Source organism: Erythrolamprus reginae, chromosome 3 (genome assembly GCF_031021105.1).
Source record: "Erythrolamprus reginae isolate rEryReg1 chromosome 3, rEryReg1.hap1, whole genome shotgun sequence".
In the NCBI taxonomy this organism is placed as follows: Eukaryota; Metazoa; Chordata; class Lepidosauria; order Squamata; family Dipsadidae; genus Erythrolamprus; species Erythrolamprus reginae.
This window is the reverse complement of record NC_091952.1, coordinates 217,934,966-217,948,307: the sequence shown is the minus strand read 5'-3', so window position 1 is coordinate 217,948,307 and position 13,342 is coordinate 217,934,966. Positions and strand designations below refer to the sequence as shown.

Sequence of the window (13,342 nt, the reverse complement as noted above, 5' to 3'; positions counted from 1 at the left end):
TTATGATTTTCTATTTATTAATGTCTTACTAAAGGCTGAGGTTTCTTTCTTAATCTATTCATAATCTGATTTAATCTGATTTCTTAATTTCTTACTCTTAACAGAATAAGAATAGCATAAAATAAATTTCCAGATGAAGTAATTGGAGAAATTGTGGCATACAGTAATTCCTAGAAACTAGAGCTGTATATTAAAAAAGAACTGGAATAAGACCTGTGTTACCATGCATGAATGGAAGTAGATTAATGTGTAGGTGTTTTTCTAATAACACTGGGTAACCCTGGTGAAGGCTAATTATTTTTACACATCCACATGCATGGATGTACTCTTTGGTAAATTGCGCTGTGAAACATACACACTTGGTCTGTTATTTTCCTCTGATATCATCTGCCCCTATCTTCACATTTTCTTTCTGACAGTTATTGCTCCCACATTAGTATACTTCTTGTCTTAATTGCTCATGTTTAAAGCAATGGATAAAGAATATCAGAATGACTGAGATAACAGTAATTGCTACAAGGTTGAATAGGTTTCTGAAATTCATTCATCTTTTTGGTGTGCTAGTTGTTCTGCTTCATTTCTTTTATAAACAGACAAGTATTAATAGTAAATATTAATTTATTCCTTGCTCTTTTAACATTATATGTACAATATTTTGATTAAAAGATTGTATCATCTCAATAGATTTTATACTGCCCTTGTTTTTTCTAAAACAGCAATAAACCTTACTTAATTTACAGTTTTCCTTTAGAAATCAATCCTGCTGCTAATGGTATTCATATTAATTAGATAAATCAGTAAATTGTGTGGTTCTTTTGTTCTCTGGAAGAAGAGATTCCTGTGTGATGCTGAAAGATCCTCAACATTTGGCTCCCCCCCCCCATAGGGCTGTACCACCATGACAATAAGTTTGTGAATGAATAAATCCTTTGATCCATTAGGTCCATAATATGCTGTCAGAGTAGTTGAAAATGTTGGCAATCTACCAGAAATCTGTTGCTTTATTCTTTTATTTAAATAGATCCTAGTAAAAATGTTAATTGTATTCATCTTCAGCACTATTACTAGATATAACTTCTAGATATAACTATATTATGAGTAATTATCACATGAACCAAGCTGAGTTTCTTTTTAGTACATACAGTAAGTGTTATGCAAAATGTATTAATTGGGTTGTTTGTGATAATGTGCTGGGAAAGGGACAGAAATAGTTTAGTCTGTTGCTCCTGTTTGATATCACAGCAACATTTAATATCATCATTGTTAGTCCTTTGAGATAGGCCATAGTAGGGAATCAATTCCACAAGCTTGACTGGAACTACTGTATATTTATTGATATAGGCAATTATAACTGCTCTCTCTGCATAATGTCTTTAAGGTCATCTGTAAAACTTTCATCACAGTATTCGCCTGGTTTGGCTCCAGAGATTTTAAATATTTGTAGCACTTTTATGCAGTGGTTCCACTCTTAACTGCAGGTACAGCTATTTCCAAAGAACAGAATTGAAAGATTATAGGTCAGTCCCTAACAATTGTAATATGAGACAGACCAAGAAAATATATTGTCTCCATTTGAATTTCATATCTATAAAAACTAGTGAGGATACTTAGAGAATTCTGAAATATTTATCATACAAATATATTTTTGTCTAATATAAGAATTCTAGAATTCTGTGCATGATTTTGAGTGGTGTAGTGGACGGGATAAGGACTACTAATCTAAAATGAATTTGATAAGGCAGAAAAGCTGATATCCAGATATATCGAGACTTACTTGGATGAGATTGCATTGCTCTAGACATTAACTGTCAATTGAGCCCAGGTGACACCTGTGATTGAGCATCTGCTGTCTACTTCTGTTGGCATTAGTACCAATTCTGAATAGGATGCTAGATCATGATGATTCATCCATGCATTGGGAACTTCCAAGATTTGATTACTATAATTATTATTGAGGTAACGCTTCGTTGAGACACATCATGGTCTCAGTTGGTACCACAACTTGGTATACAGTAAAGTGACTGAGACACTAAGAAATATACCATAGTTTATTCATCTAAAAGATATGTCTAGCTGACAGTCTCTTACCAAACCCAATTTGATATATATAGGAATTAATTAGTATTAATTAAAGAAGCCCTGAACATCTTAAGACAAGTTACCAGATGTCTCCAGTTACATCAACTTAAAGGCAGTGATCTACAGTCTTCAGAAGAACAGCCACTCTTATACATAGTTCCCTCTAAGCTGAGCAGTGAGCAATCGCTCACTTGAAAATCATCATCAACTCAGAGTTTTTCAAACCTGCCCAGAAGCCGAGAGGGAAAGAGTGAGAGGGAAGGAGAGAGAGAGGAAGAGAGGAAGAGAGAGAAACAGATAGAAAAAAGAGAGGAAGGAAAAGAGAAAGAAAAAGAATGGGAGTAAGGAAGAGAGAAAGAAAATCAAAATCTAGTTTGAAACTAGCTCAACTATTTAAGTGGCATTTTGATATTGATAGAGTTGCCCTATTATGAGCTCACTGTTATAGACACGCAGTACAGTATTTCATTTTGAAATTCTCTGAGGCAAAACAGGGTGGGGTTTTTTGTTTGTTTGTTTATTTATTTATTATTTCTGTGCCGCCCAGTCCCGAAGGGACTGCCGCTCAGACACTATACTTTTCCGCCCACCCCCCAAAAAAACTAGAGGGAACACTGCTCTTATATTGTCGCCTATGAATTGCTGCTTGACATCAATGCAGACATGATTACTTTAAAAGGTTTTCCCCTCTGCAGGAAAGCAATCCTCAATGAAAGCTTAACATTTATTTATTTATTCCATTTTCATGCCGCCCTTCTCCTTAGACTCAGGGCGGCTTACAACATGTTAGCAATAGCACTTTTTAACAGAGCCAGCATATTGCCCCCACAATCTGGGTCCTCATTTTACCCACCTCAGAAGAATGGAAGGCTGAGTCAACCTTTAGCCGGTGATGAGATTTGAACCGCTGACCTACAGATCTACAGTCAGCTTCAGAGGCCTGCAATACAGCACTCTACCTGCTGCGCCACCCCGGCCCCTAATGTTGTAAGAACAATATTGCTGTAAACTTTTAATCTGCCAAATGCTACTTTTTAATTTTCTGGTTTTGATATTTAATATACTCTAAATATTTTTCCTGAAAAAAGATGTACAATAGGATGTGAGCATCATTCCTTTTTAATTTTATTTTAACTGCTATATAGAAATGAACCAGAAGTCATTTGTTGGGCCATGTGAAGAATTTGCAGGACATCTAGGATCAGCATTGGACATCAGTTGGAGCAGGACTAGCAAGATGATGGGGGCTGCCTCTTGCATTTTCAAGGATGAATTTGAATCTGTCAATTCTGAAGAAGTGGGCAAAATTCTCGGCTAATTTCAGTCTTAGATCTCTTAGATTCATGATTGTTGAAAAGCTTTAGGAACATGATAGAAGGATGAGTTTTGGTGGTACATAAAAGGTTCTCTGAAGATGTAATTTTGCCTGTCTGATTGTATCAGAGGAAAAGAAATGCTTACTAACTACATACCAGGACAAATTTCTAAATTTCTATCATTTTCCCCTAACCTTTTTTTTTCAGAATTAAAAATTCCAAATGTCCGGAGCCCGTCTTCTTCCAAATATTGCTAAAGTAGATTTCCCAGAACTCTCCTCATTATTGATTATTTGAGTCAGAAAGGTCAAACTCATGATATATTGTCATCACAAGATGTATTGCAACTTTTTTTCCCTTACTAAACTGGGGTGTGGCCAACGCATGACACATCTGGTCCGCAGGCCATAAGTTTGACACCACTGGTCTAGAGGGTCATAGATACCCTATCTTTACAATATTCTGTTTACCTATATCAAAATTCTTCAAACATCATATTGTTCTAGTACAGGAGTGTCAAACTCAAGGCCCAGGGACAGAATCCGCCCCACGGGGTGCTTAGATTTGGCCATAGGGCCACCCTGGAAACAGCAAAGAACAGGCCTGTGGTGCCTCTGCCGGAAAAAATGGAATTCTGGGGCAGTATCCACAGGCAAAACCCCTATATTTTCGCTGGCAGAGGGTTGCAGGTGACCGTTGCACCCAAAAATGGAACTTGGTAGCCCGTTTTTGCTGGCGGAGTGCTTGGGCCACCACAGGCGCGGCCCCGACATTAGTGATGAGCTGGCCATGCCCACTTGGCCCCCGAAGGTCAAATAGAACCCTGGTGGGGTGGCGCAGCAGGTACAGTGCTGTACTGCAGGCCACTGAAGCTGACTGTAGATCTGAAGGTCAGCGGTTCAAATCTCATCACCGGCTAAAGGTTGACTCAGCCTTCCATCCTTCCCAGGTGGGTAAAATGAAGACCCAGATTGTGGGAGCAATAGCCTAGCTCTGTTAAAAAGTGCTGTTGCTAACATGTTGTAAGCCTCCCTGAGTCTAAGGAGAAGGACGGCATAAAAATCGAATAAATAAAATAAATAAATAAATAAACCCTGACGTGGTGCTCGATGAAATAGAGTTTGACACCCTGTTCTAGTATAACCATATATTCTGTTACAGAAAACAGTTAAAAAATGTGTTGATGTGTGTTGTGCAAGAGTTTAAAAATTATTTAACTAGAGGTGGGATTCACATTATTTACCTACCAGTTCACCTAGCATGGAAAATGTGAGCACGTGCACATGTCCCTTCCACACATGTGCTTTGCTTGCACACATGCACACGGCTTGAAAATGTGACTAAATAGGATGGCATAGCACGGGGGCCACCCAAACCAGTCCTAACTGGCTGAATACCACCTATGTATTTAACACCAGCAGGCTTTATAGGATGCTTAAATACTCATGTGTATAATCTCTTTTCCAAAAGTAGGGATGTTCCTGTACCATAACACTTATGCTCAAGAACATTTCTGTGTTCCCTACAGAACTGCACACGCAAGAGCTAAGGCAGATGCTGCAGAACAAGCCTCCCAGTCTTCTCGTCAGGAATGTGATGTTGCTAGAGCAGTTGCCAGAGAACTATCTCCGGGTTTCTATCAACCAGGTGACAGAAGGAATCTTTGCTTTATTTACATAATACAATGCATAAAAATTAATGCGTGAATAGCTTTGAGACAGTGTGTGCAGTATGTCTTGTAAGAATGCATGTCCTGGGAAACGTCATATTTTTATTACAGAAAGTTATGATAACTTTTATATCTTTTGTGCATTTACAAATTATTTGTGAGAGAAAATACTTCACATTTTAGTATATTGTTAATGCACTAGACCTCCCTGTGTAAATACACTGATCAAAAAAATAAAGGGAACACTTAAACAACACAATATAACTCCAAGTAAATCAAACTTCTGTGAAATTAAACTGTCCACTTAGGAAGCAACAAAATTTCACATACTGTTGTGCACATTCAACTTTGTACAGAACAAAGTATTCAATGAGAATATTTCATTCATTCAGATCTAAGATGTGTTATTTGAGTTTTCCCTTAATTTTTTTTCAGCAGTATATAATCCTGGCCAACAATCAATGAGCTTAGAGAAAGGGATTTTCGGAGACATTTCAGTTCTTTGCAACAGCTCACCCCTACAACCAGCAGCTTTGGGAGCACATCATATGTTAGTAAGATCTGGTAGTTCCTTTTCTGAATCCTGGCAGTTCCTTACATTTCCTAACTGTAGCTAAGCAACATCCTCTTCTTGGGCTAAAATGTCCTGAAAGTCAATATTGTAGGAAAATATAATTTTACACTTATCTAGTGGAAAAGAACCTAATGTGTAAAGCAAGATTTCTGACATTTAATGGCCAATCACAGGATAAATCTACATAACTAAAAATAAAAAAGGAACCTATAAAGCCTAGATCTGTCTGTAGAAAAAAAAATCCAATAGGAGAAGACATAGTTGTCCTCAATTCTGTATTCTATGAGTTATTCTTCCCCTCTTTAATGCAGGACTGGTCTACCTTTGGACCGGAGTCTGGGCATCAGTTTTCTCCAATCTGACGCCCTTCTGAGCTGTCCAGCTAAATTCCCATCCATCCAGCATGAGTAGGGAACATCAGGTTAGGAACAACTGTTGTATGCACTGCAAGACTGATTTGTTTACTTTTAATTTAAGTGCAGGATTCAGTTACATTTTGAGTCAAATATACCAGATCCTACTGCAACAGCATTGCTAAGAAAGCATTAAGATTGGTTAACCTACTCTTATGTAGCTTCTTCTCTGGTAATATTGTACTTTTAACCAGAGCATACAAAACATTTGTTAACCAAGCCTCAAATACAGCTCGTCTGAAACCCACACTACATATCAGACAATTGAGAATGTCCAGAGATACTTCATGAGAAAAATACTACATTCCTCGTGTTCTCAACAGAATACCCTAATAATTGAAATTTTGGGGCTACATAATTTAGAACTACACCACCTTCGATCTGACCTAAGTGTAGCACACAAAATTATCTGCTATCATGTCCTACCTGTCAATGACTACTTCAGCTTCAACCGCAACAATACACAAGATCACAATACATACAAACTTAATATAAACCGTTCCAAACTTGATTGCAAAAAATTCAACTTCAGCAACAGAGTGGTCAATGCCTGGAATACATTACCTGACTATAGTTTCTTCCCCAAACCCTCAAAACTTTAACCTAAGACTGTCCTGCCATCAACCTCACCCCATTCCTAAGAGGTCTGTAAGGGGCTTGCATAAGCGCACTATTGTGCCTACAGTCCCTGTCCTAATGTACCCACATATTCGTAAAATATTTTGTATTCACAACCATGCTTGTACTTCTTATATTATATTCACAATCATGTTTATACTTCGCTTATAATCATCTACACCCTTGACAGAACAAACAAACAAACAAATAAATAAATAAAATACTATATTCTTTGTTAAGGCTTTCTCTCACATTAGTTATTTTGAAGAAACCCTTTACAGATAAAACCATATTTACTTTTTGCCATTTTTGGAATGTTTTAGCATCTTATACTGTTTGTTTTGTGAGATATATTTTTGCAAACTATCCTGAGAATTTCAGCTGAATGTGCTATAACAGAAAAAAATGTGTAACAGAAACGAGCAAACATAACATATTTTTGAGTGTAGTTATGTTCATGTCTATAAATGTAAAACATTCCAATTTAAGAGAATATGTATAGCCAGAATCACCTAATAACTGCATGATTCACTTAACAACTGTACTCCATTAACAGCAATAGCAATAGCACTTATACTTATATACCGCTTCATAGTGCTTTACAGCCCTCTCTAAGCAATTTACAGAATCAGCATATTGTCCCCAACAATCTGGGTCCTCATTTTATCCACCTCGGAAGGATGGAAGGCTGAGTCAACCTTGAGCCGGTGGTGAGATTTGAACTGCCGAACTACAGCCAGTAGTTAACCGAATAGCCTGCAGTGCTGCACTCTAATCACTGTGCCACCCCGGCTCTAGTTTAATGACAAAAAAGATCGTTAAACTAGGCACAAATCACTTTAGAACTACCCTATTTAGCAACAGAAATTCTGGTCCTAATAGTGGTTATAAGTTGAGGAGTACATACAATAAAATGTCTGCAAGCTAATAACCAAACTCAAATCATCAATCAATCAATCAGAATAGAGCTGGAAAGGACCTTGGAGGTTTTCTAGTCCAACCGATTGCTCAAACAGAAGACTCAGTACCATTTCAGACAGGTGGCTATCCAATCTTTTCTTTAAAAACCTCCAGTGATGAAGCACCTACAACTTCTGAAGGCAAAAGCTTTCATTGGTTAATTGTCCTCACTGCTAGGAAGTTTCTCCTTAATTCCTGGTTTCTTCTCTCCTTGAAGACTTTCCATCTATTGGTGTTTGTCTTGCCATCTGGTGCTTTTCAATAAGTTGACCCCCTCTTTGTCGGAGTCCCTCAAACACTGAAATACTGTTCCCCCTAAGGTGCATGCACGCACACGCAAACACCAAAACCCAACCTTGGCGCAGTGTTTTCAAACACCGCACAGCGATCCCAGCCTGAGAGCTGATCTGCCCCTCCCAAGCTGAGAAACCCCCGTGGGCTCTGAGCCCCGCCCAGCTTCTCTGGCTCTGTCTGGGGACCACACCCCACCCACCCCTGTCAATTTTTTTCCGAGCCAGCCACCCAACAACACGGTGAGGGGGGGTTGATGGAGCTGAGCCTCCTCACACCGGATGATCCAGGCCTTGAGAAGTGGGCCTGCTTCTCTGCAGTTGCCGTCCACCTCACCTGCAATCTCCCAAAGGCTCCCCCAAAGGCAGAAGATTGGGGTGGGGACTGATGGAGTCGAGCCCCCTCACGCCGATCAAGGCCATCCTGCGGGCTTTCTCCAGTGTCTGGATACACAAAGCGCCGAGGGACACCCTTCTGCTTTTCCTCACCTGCCCCCGCGCACCCCGTATCATTTGCCCAGCGGCAGGCGTTTCTCGCGGGGTCCCTGCCGGCACCACCCCCATTTCAGATGCCCATGGCGACTAGCCACCCCCATTCTTTTACTAAGAATTTATAAAACGTACAAATACTTCAAATGATTTTGATTCTATTCATCTTTTTATACAACCAAGGATTGTATTAGCTTTTTTGGTTGTTGCAGCACATTGATAGTTCATGTCTAAGTAATTGTCCACTAGGACTTCCAAGGTCCCTCTCATTGTAACTCTGAGACAGTTATTGTGAAACAAGGTCACAATTATTACACTGTTATTATAGTTAATAACTTATTATTTATAAATTACAATTATGTTATTACTACAAATTATATTATAATTATTATAAATTATTATCTATCTTGTGTTTTAAAAAGTAGCAAGAGCATTAGTTATGACCTATAAAGCCCTTTATGGCACCGGACCAGATTATCTCTGGGACCGCCTTCTGCTGCACGAATCCCAGTGACCAGTTAGGTCCCACAGAGTGGGCCTTTTCCGGGTCCCGTCAACTAAACAATGTCGTTTGGCGGGGCCCAGGGGAAGAGCCTTCTCTGTGGCGGCCCCGGCCCTCTGGAACCAACTCCCCCTGGAGATTAGAATTGCTCCCACCCTCCTCGCCTTTCGTAAGCTCCTTAAAACCCACCTTTGCCATCAGGCATGGGGGAACTGAGATACTCTTTCCCCCTAGGCCTTTACAATTTATGCATGGTATGTTTGTTTGTTTGTATGTATGATTAGTTTTACAATAAGGGTTTTTTAGTTGTTCTAGTATTGGATTTACATGCTGTTTTTTATTATTGTTGTTAGCCGCCCCGAGTCTGCGGAGAGGGGCGGCATACAAATCCAATAAATAAATAAATAAATAAATAAATAAATAAATTTTCAGCCAACGAAACTCTCCAGATCTTCTGTACTTCAACAGGACCAACAAAAGTGGGCAACATTCTTTAAAGCCCATTTGATTTAAGTTTCAAATAAATTTAGTCTCAAAATGTTCATAATCCTATTTTTTTTTTAAAAAAAAAACATGCTAGGTCAAATACTCATATAGCCATGTTAATGTGTGCTTTTCCAGCCTGAGTCAACTGAAAATATATCATTGTATGAGTCATACGGCCCAACGGTCAGGCTCTAATCTGGTACAGTACAGTAAAGATATTTGCAAGCGGTTATCTCCTTACAGCTGCATTGCAGAACAATTTAAGATCAGGTGGATTTCCCCGAGTACTAATTTTTTCTCTCAGTCAGCATCACCACCCAGTGGGAAAAATCATCACTAATCGCTTTCCTTAATAGGTGGTGGGACAGGTCTGGGCAAGCACAGGTGACTGCTAGGAAATGAGGTTTAGCCGCCTGCCAAGTTCTCCAATAGACAAAGGTGTTGTATGATTTGCAAGGTGAATCCATGTCCAAATGTAGCCAGCTGATGCAGAAGTGAAGATGATCTGTCAGCCATAATTTTATTGAAGATTGCCTATCTTAAAAGTACATTTTAGACTGTATAATTAGGAAACAATCCCATAATGCACCTCATCTGTTGTTTCTTTAGAACAGACTTTAAAATGTAGAAGGGGCAATTCATTCAACAGAATGGCTTAGTTGGATTCAATCCAATAATTTCCAACAATTAACTAAGAGCTAACCTTTTATGCTACATTTTAATGGATTTGTATCGTTTTTTAAATAAAACTTTATTTCTGAAAATTGCAAAAATAAACAGAATATAAAATAATGCCCAAATTAAAACCAAACCGGAAAAGAAAGTACAGTCCCTTAAAATCCATTTAAACGGAATTTGACAGATTGCAATAGTAAAAATCTGACTTATATTAAAATTTCTCTCCCAGTCAGCATCACCACTCAAGTGATATAAACATCCCGTAGATATTTAGATAAAGACAGTAGGAACTATAATAATTCCTTTTCAGATCACAATACTCAGTTAAAACAGAGATAAAAACAAAACCACCCTTCCCAATCTGGCACCAGATCTAACAACCACTCAGCTAAACCCACATCTTAGTCTGATGACTGGGAGAAGTCCTAGATCTTTTCAGCATTCTTTCCATCTTCTGCGACATATCGTGTGCATTTTTTTCCTACTTAGGGTCTTTCAGGACATGTTAGATTTTTTTTTTAGGCTATACTGATGGTTTTTGGCAGAATATAATAATATTGCCCTTTTTAAAACCTGCTGTTGAATTGATACTAATAGATTTAGAAACAGGGAGAATTTGCTCTGAAAATATGCACTTTAGTTTGATGTATAAATTGCTGGACATTTTTTGCCACCTATATTTATGTATCATAGTTAGTGCTATATATTATCAATATGCTATTTTTAGAACAAATTTTAAATTAGCCATTTGTAGGACAAAATTAGTATATAGTTGGGGTGTGTTTTTTGCAGTGTTTAGTGGGTTTGCAGATCATGACATATAAACTGAATAAATAATACAACACTAATTATCCAATAAAGGCACAAACTCTATAAATTAAAGGAATGCTGCTTAGCTAATCTAGGTGTGTATGAGTGTGCACACACAAACACACACCATTTCAGCAGTGCATAGCATAGGATTTAATTAGAAGTGAATTTTGATTAAATGCCAGTGAAATTCACAAAACATCTAAAAACTACAGAGACAGATTGTGAGTAGTACCAAAATAATACCTACATTGCTTTTATTATACAAAGATAGGAGAGACTGGGAAATTTAATGCTTTTAATAAACAAAAATAGAAGTAGAAATAAATAGCAATTGGGTAAAAGCAAGAAGCTTAAATTAATCAAAATTAATGCTGTGAAACTACTTTAGAGGTGATAGGAGTCAGCACATTAGATAAGAAACCTGATCCTGCACCCATCAAAGTTAACTGCCAAACTGCAGGTTCAGCCCATGTAATTGAAATGCGATACAAGTGCAAAAGTGCTAATGCTATTTTAGGCTGTGTATGGAAAAGCAGAACGTCATGGAGAAGCAAAGTGATAGTCCCTTCTTTGCATATGTGTGCATTGGATATTGGCAATTGCAGTACTGAAAAGATGGTGAAAGGAATTAAAAGAAATAGTAATGGTATAAGTGAGATTTCATTGTGGAAGCTGCTTTGGAAAAATGATCTTGCAGCCTGCATTGCCTTACAGAAGTTACATGTTTCAAATAGTGGAAAACTTAAATTTCCACTGATAATGTTACAACAATTCTGATTGTTCCCAGTTAACTATTTTTAAAGTTAACTTTTATTTCTGATATATTACAGTAGTCCCTCGCTATACCGCGCTTCACCTACTGCGGCTTCACTTCATTGCGGGTTTCTGAGGAAGTCGATCGGCAGGTTTTTCAAAAAAAAATAAAATATCTAAAATTGTAAATACTGTACTGTATTTAAATACTGTATCTAAAATAAATACTGTGTGGGAAGGGTTTATAAACACTTAAAACAATGAAAACTTACCAAACAATTACAATATAAATACTTAAATAAGTACTATCAGTCGATAAATTCCCCATCGCGGATTTCACCTATCGCGGCCAGGTCTGGAACGTAACACCAGCGATAGGTGAGGGACTACTGTATATGTCAAATGTGCTGCAGCTGCCAAAAAAAGCCAACACAATTCTGGGATGCATAAACAGAGGGATAGAATCAAGACCACGTGAAGTGTTAATACCACTTTTATAATGCCTTGGTAAGGCCACATTTGGAATACTGCATCCAATTTGGTTCGCCACAATATAAAAAAGATATTGAGACTCTTTCTAGAGTTCAGAGAAGAACAACAAAGATGATTAAGGAACTCAGGGATAAAACATATAAAGAATGGTTACTGGATCTGGATATGACTAGTCTTATGAAAAGAAAGACAAGGATTGACATGTTAGCAGTGTTCCGATATCTCAGAGGTTGCCAGAAAGAAGAGGGAGTCAAACTATTGTCCAAAGCAATTAAGGATAAACCAGAAGCAATGGGTGGAAACTATTCAAGGAGAGAAGCAACTTAGAACTAAGGAGAAATTTCCCGACAGTTAGAATAATTAATCAGTTGAACAACTTGCATCCAGAAGTTGTAAATGCTCCAACACTGGAAGTTTTTATGAAGGGATTAGCTAACCATTTGTCTGAAGTGGTGTAGAGTTTCTGGAATAAGCAAGGGGTTGGACTAGAAGATCTCCAGGGTCCCTTCCAGTAATTATATTCTAATTGTTCACAGTTAACTATTTTTACAGTTAACTTTTATTTCTGATATAATAATTGACATATATGGACTTACTTGTTAAATAGCATCAGTGTGAATTAATTATTTTTTATCCTGTGTAGAAAGCATCCATCTCGTCACAGAGTGAATGTAATTTACTTACATAGATATATAATGGCAGTTATTTGAGTTCAGAAATACAAGTTGGAACATAACATTCCAAATACTATACACTGTACTGACACAGGTCAGGAAACCAGTAATTTTGGAAGTGTATTTCATTATCAGTAGCAGCCTTTATTGAAAGAAAAGCACAAATATAAATATAAATATATTTCTTTTTTTTTACAATATGAAAATCTTTCATTCTGAAGAAAAATAATTTGCAATTGCAAAACAGAAACTAAAAATAACAATTTCAATTTATTACTAGGATATTATTCCTATTATGGATTTTTTGCATTTATTTATTCATTCATTCATTCATTCATTTATTTATTTATTTATTCAATTTTTATGCCGCTCTTCTCCTCAGACTCAAGGCGGCTTACAACATGTTAGCAATAACACTTTTTAACAGAGCCAGTGTATTGCCCCCACAGTCCAGTTCCTCATTTTACCCACCTCGGAAGGATGGAAGGCTGAGTCAACCTTGAGCCGGTGATGAGATTTGAACCGCTGACCTTCAG

The 13,342-nt window shown here is 37.7% G+C and overlaps 1 protein-coding gene across 3 annotated transcripts in view; it reads left to right on the top strand.

The window, feature by feature from the left end:
* JPH1 (junctophilin 1) overlaps nucleotides 1-13,342 on the top strand; it is a 77,163-nt gene that overhangs the window by 49,673 nt on the left and 14,148 nt on the right. For 2 of the 3 annotated variants that reach the window (XM_070749194.1, XM_070749195.1), the window contains exon 3: nucleotides 4,924-5,042. In XM_070749194.1, coding sequence (XP_070605295.1) covers nucleotides 4,924-5,042 — 119 coding nt within the window. Of the gene's footprint in view, nucleotides 1-4,923; nucleotides 5,043-13,188; nucleotides 13,235-13,342 lie in introns of those variants that run through there. The other variant, XM_070749196.1, reaches the window with a different exon arrangement.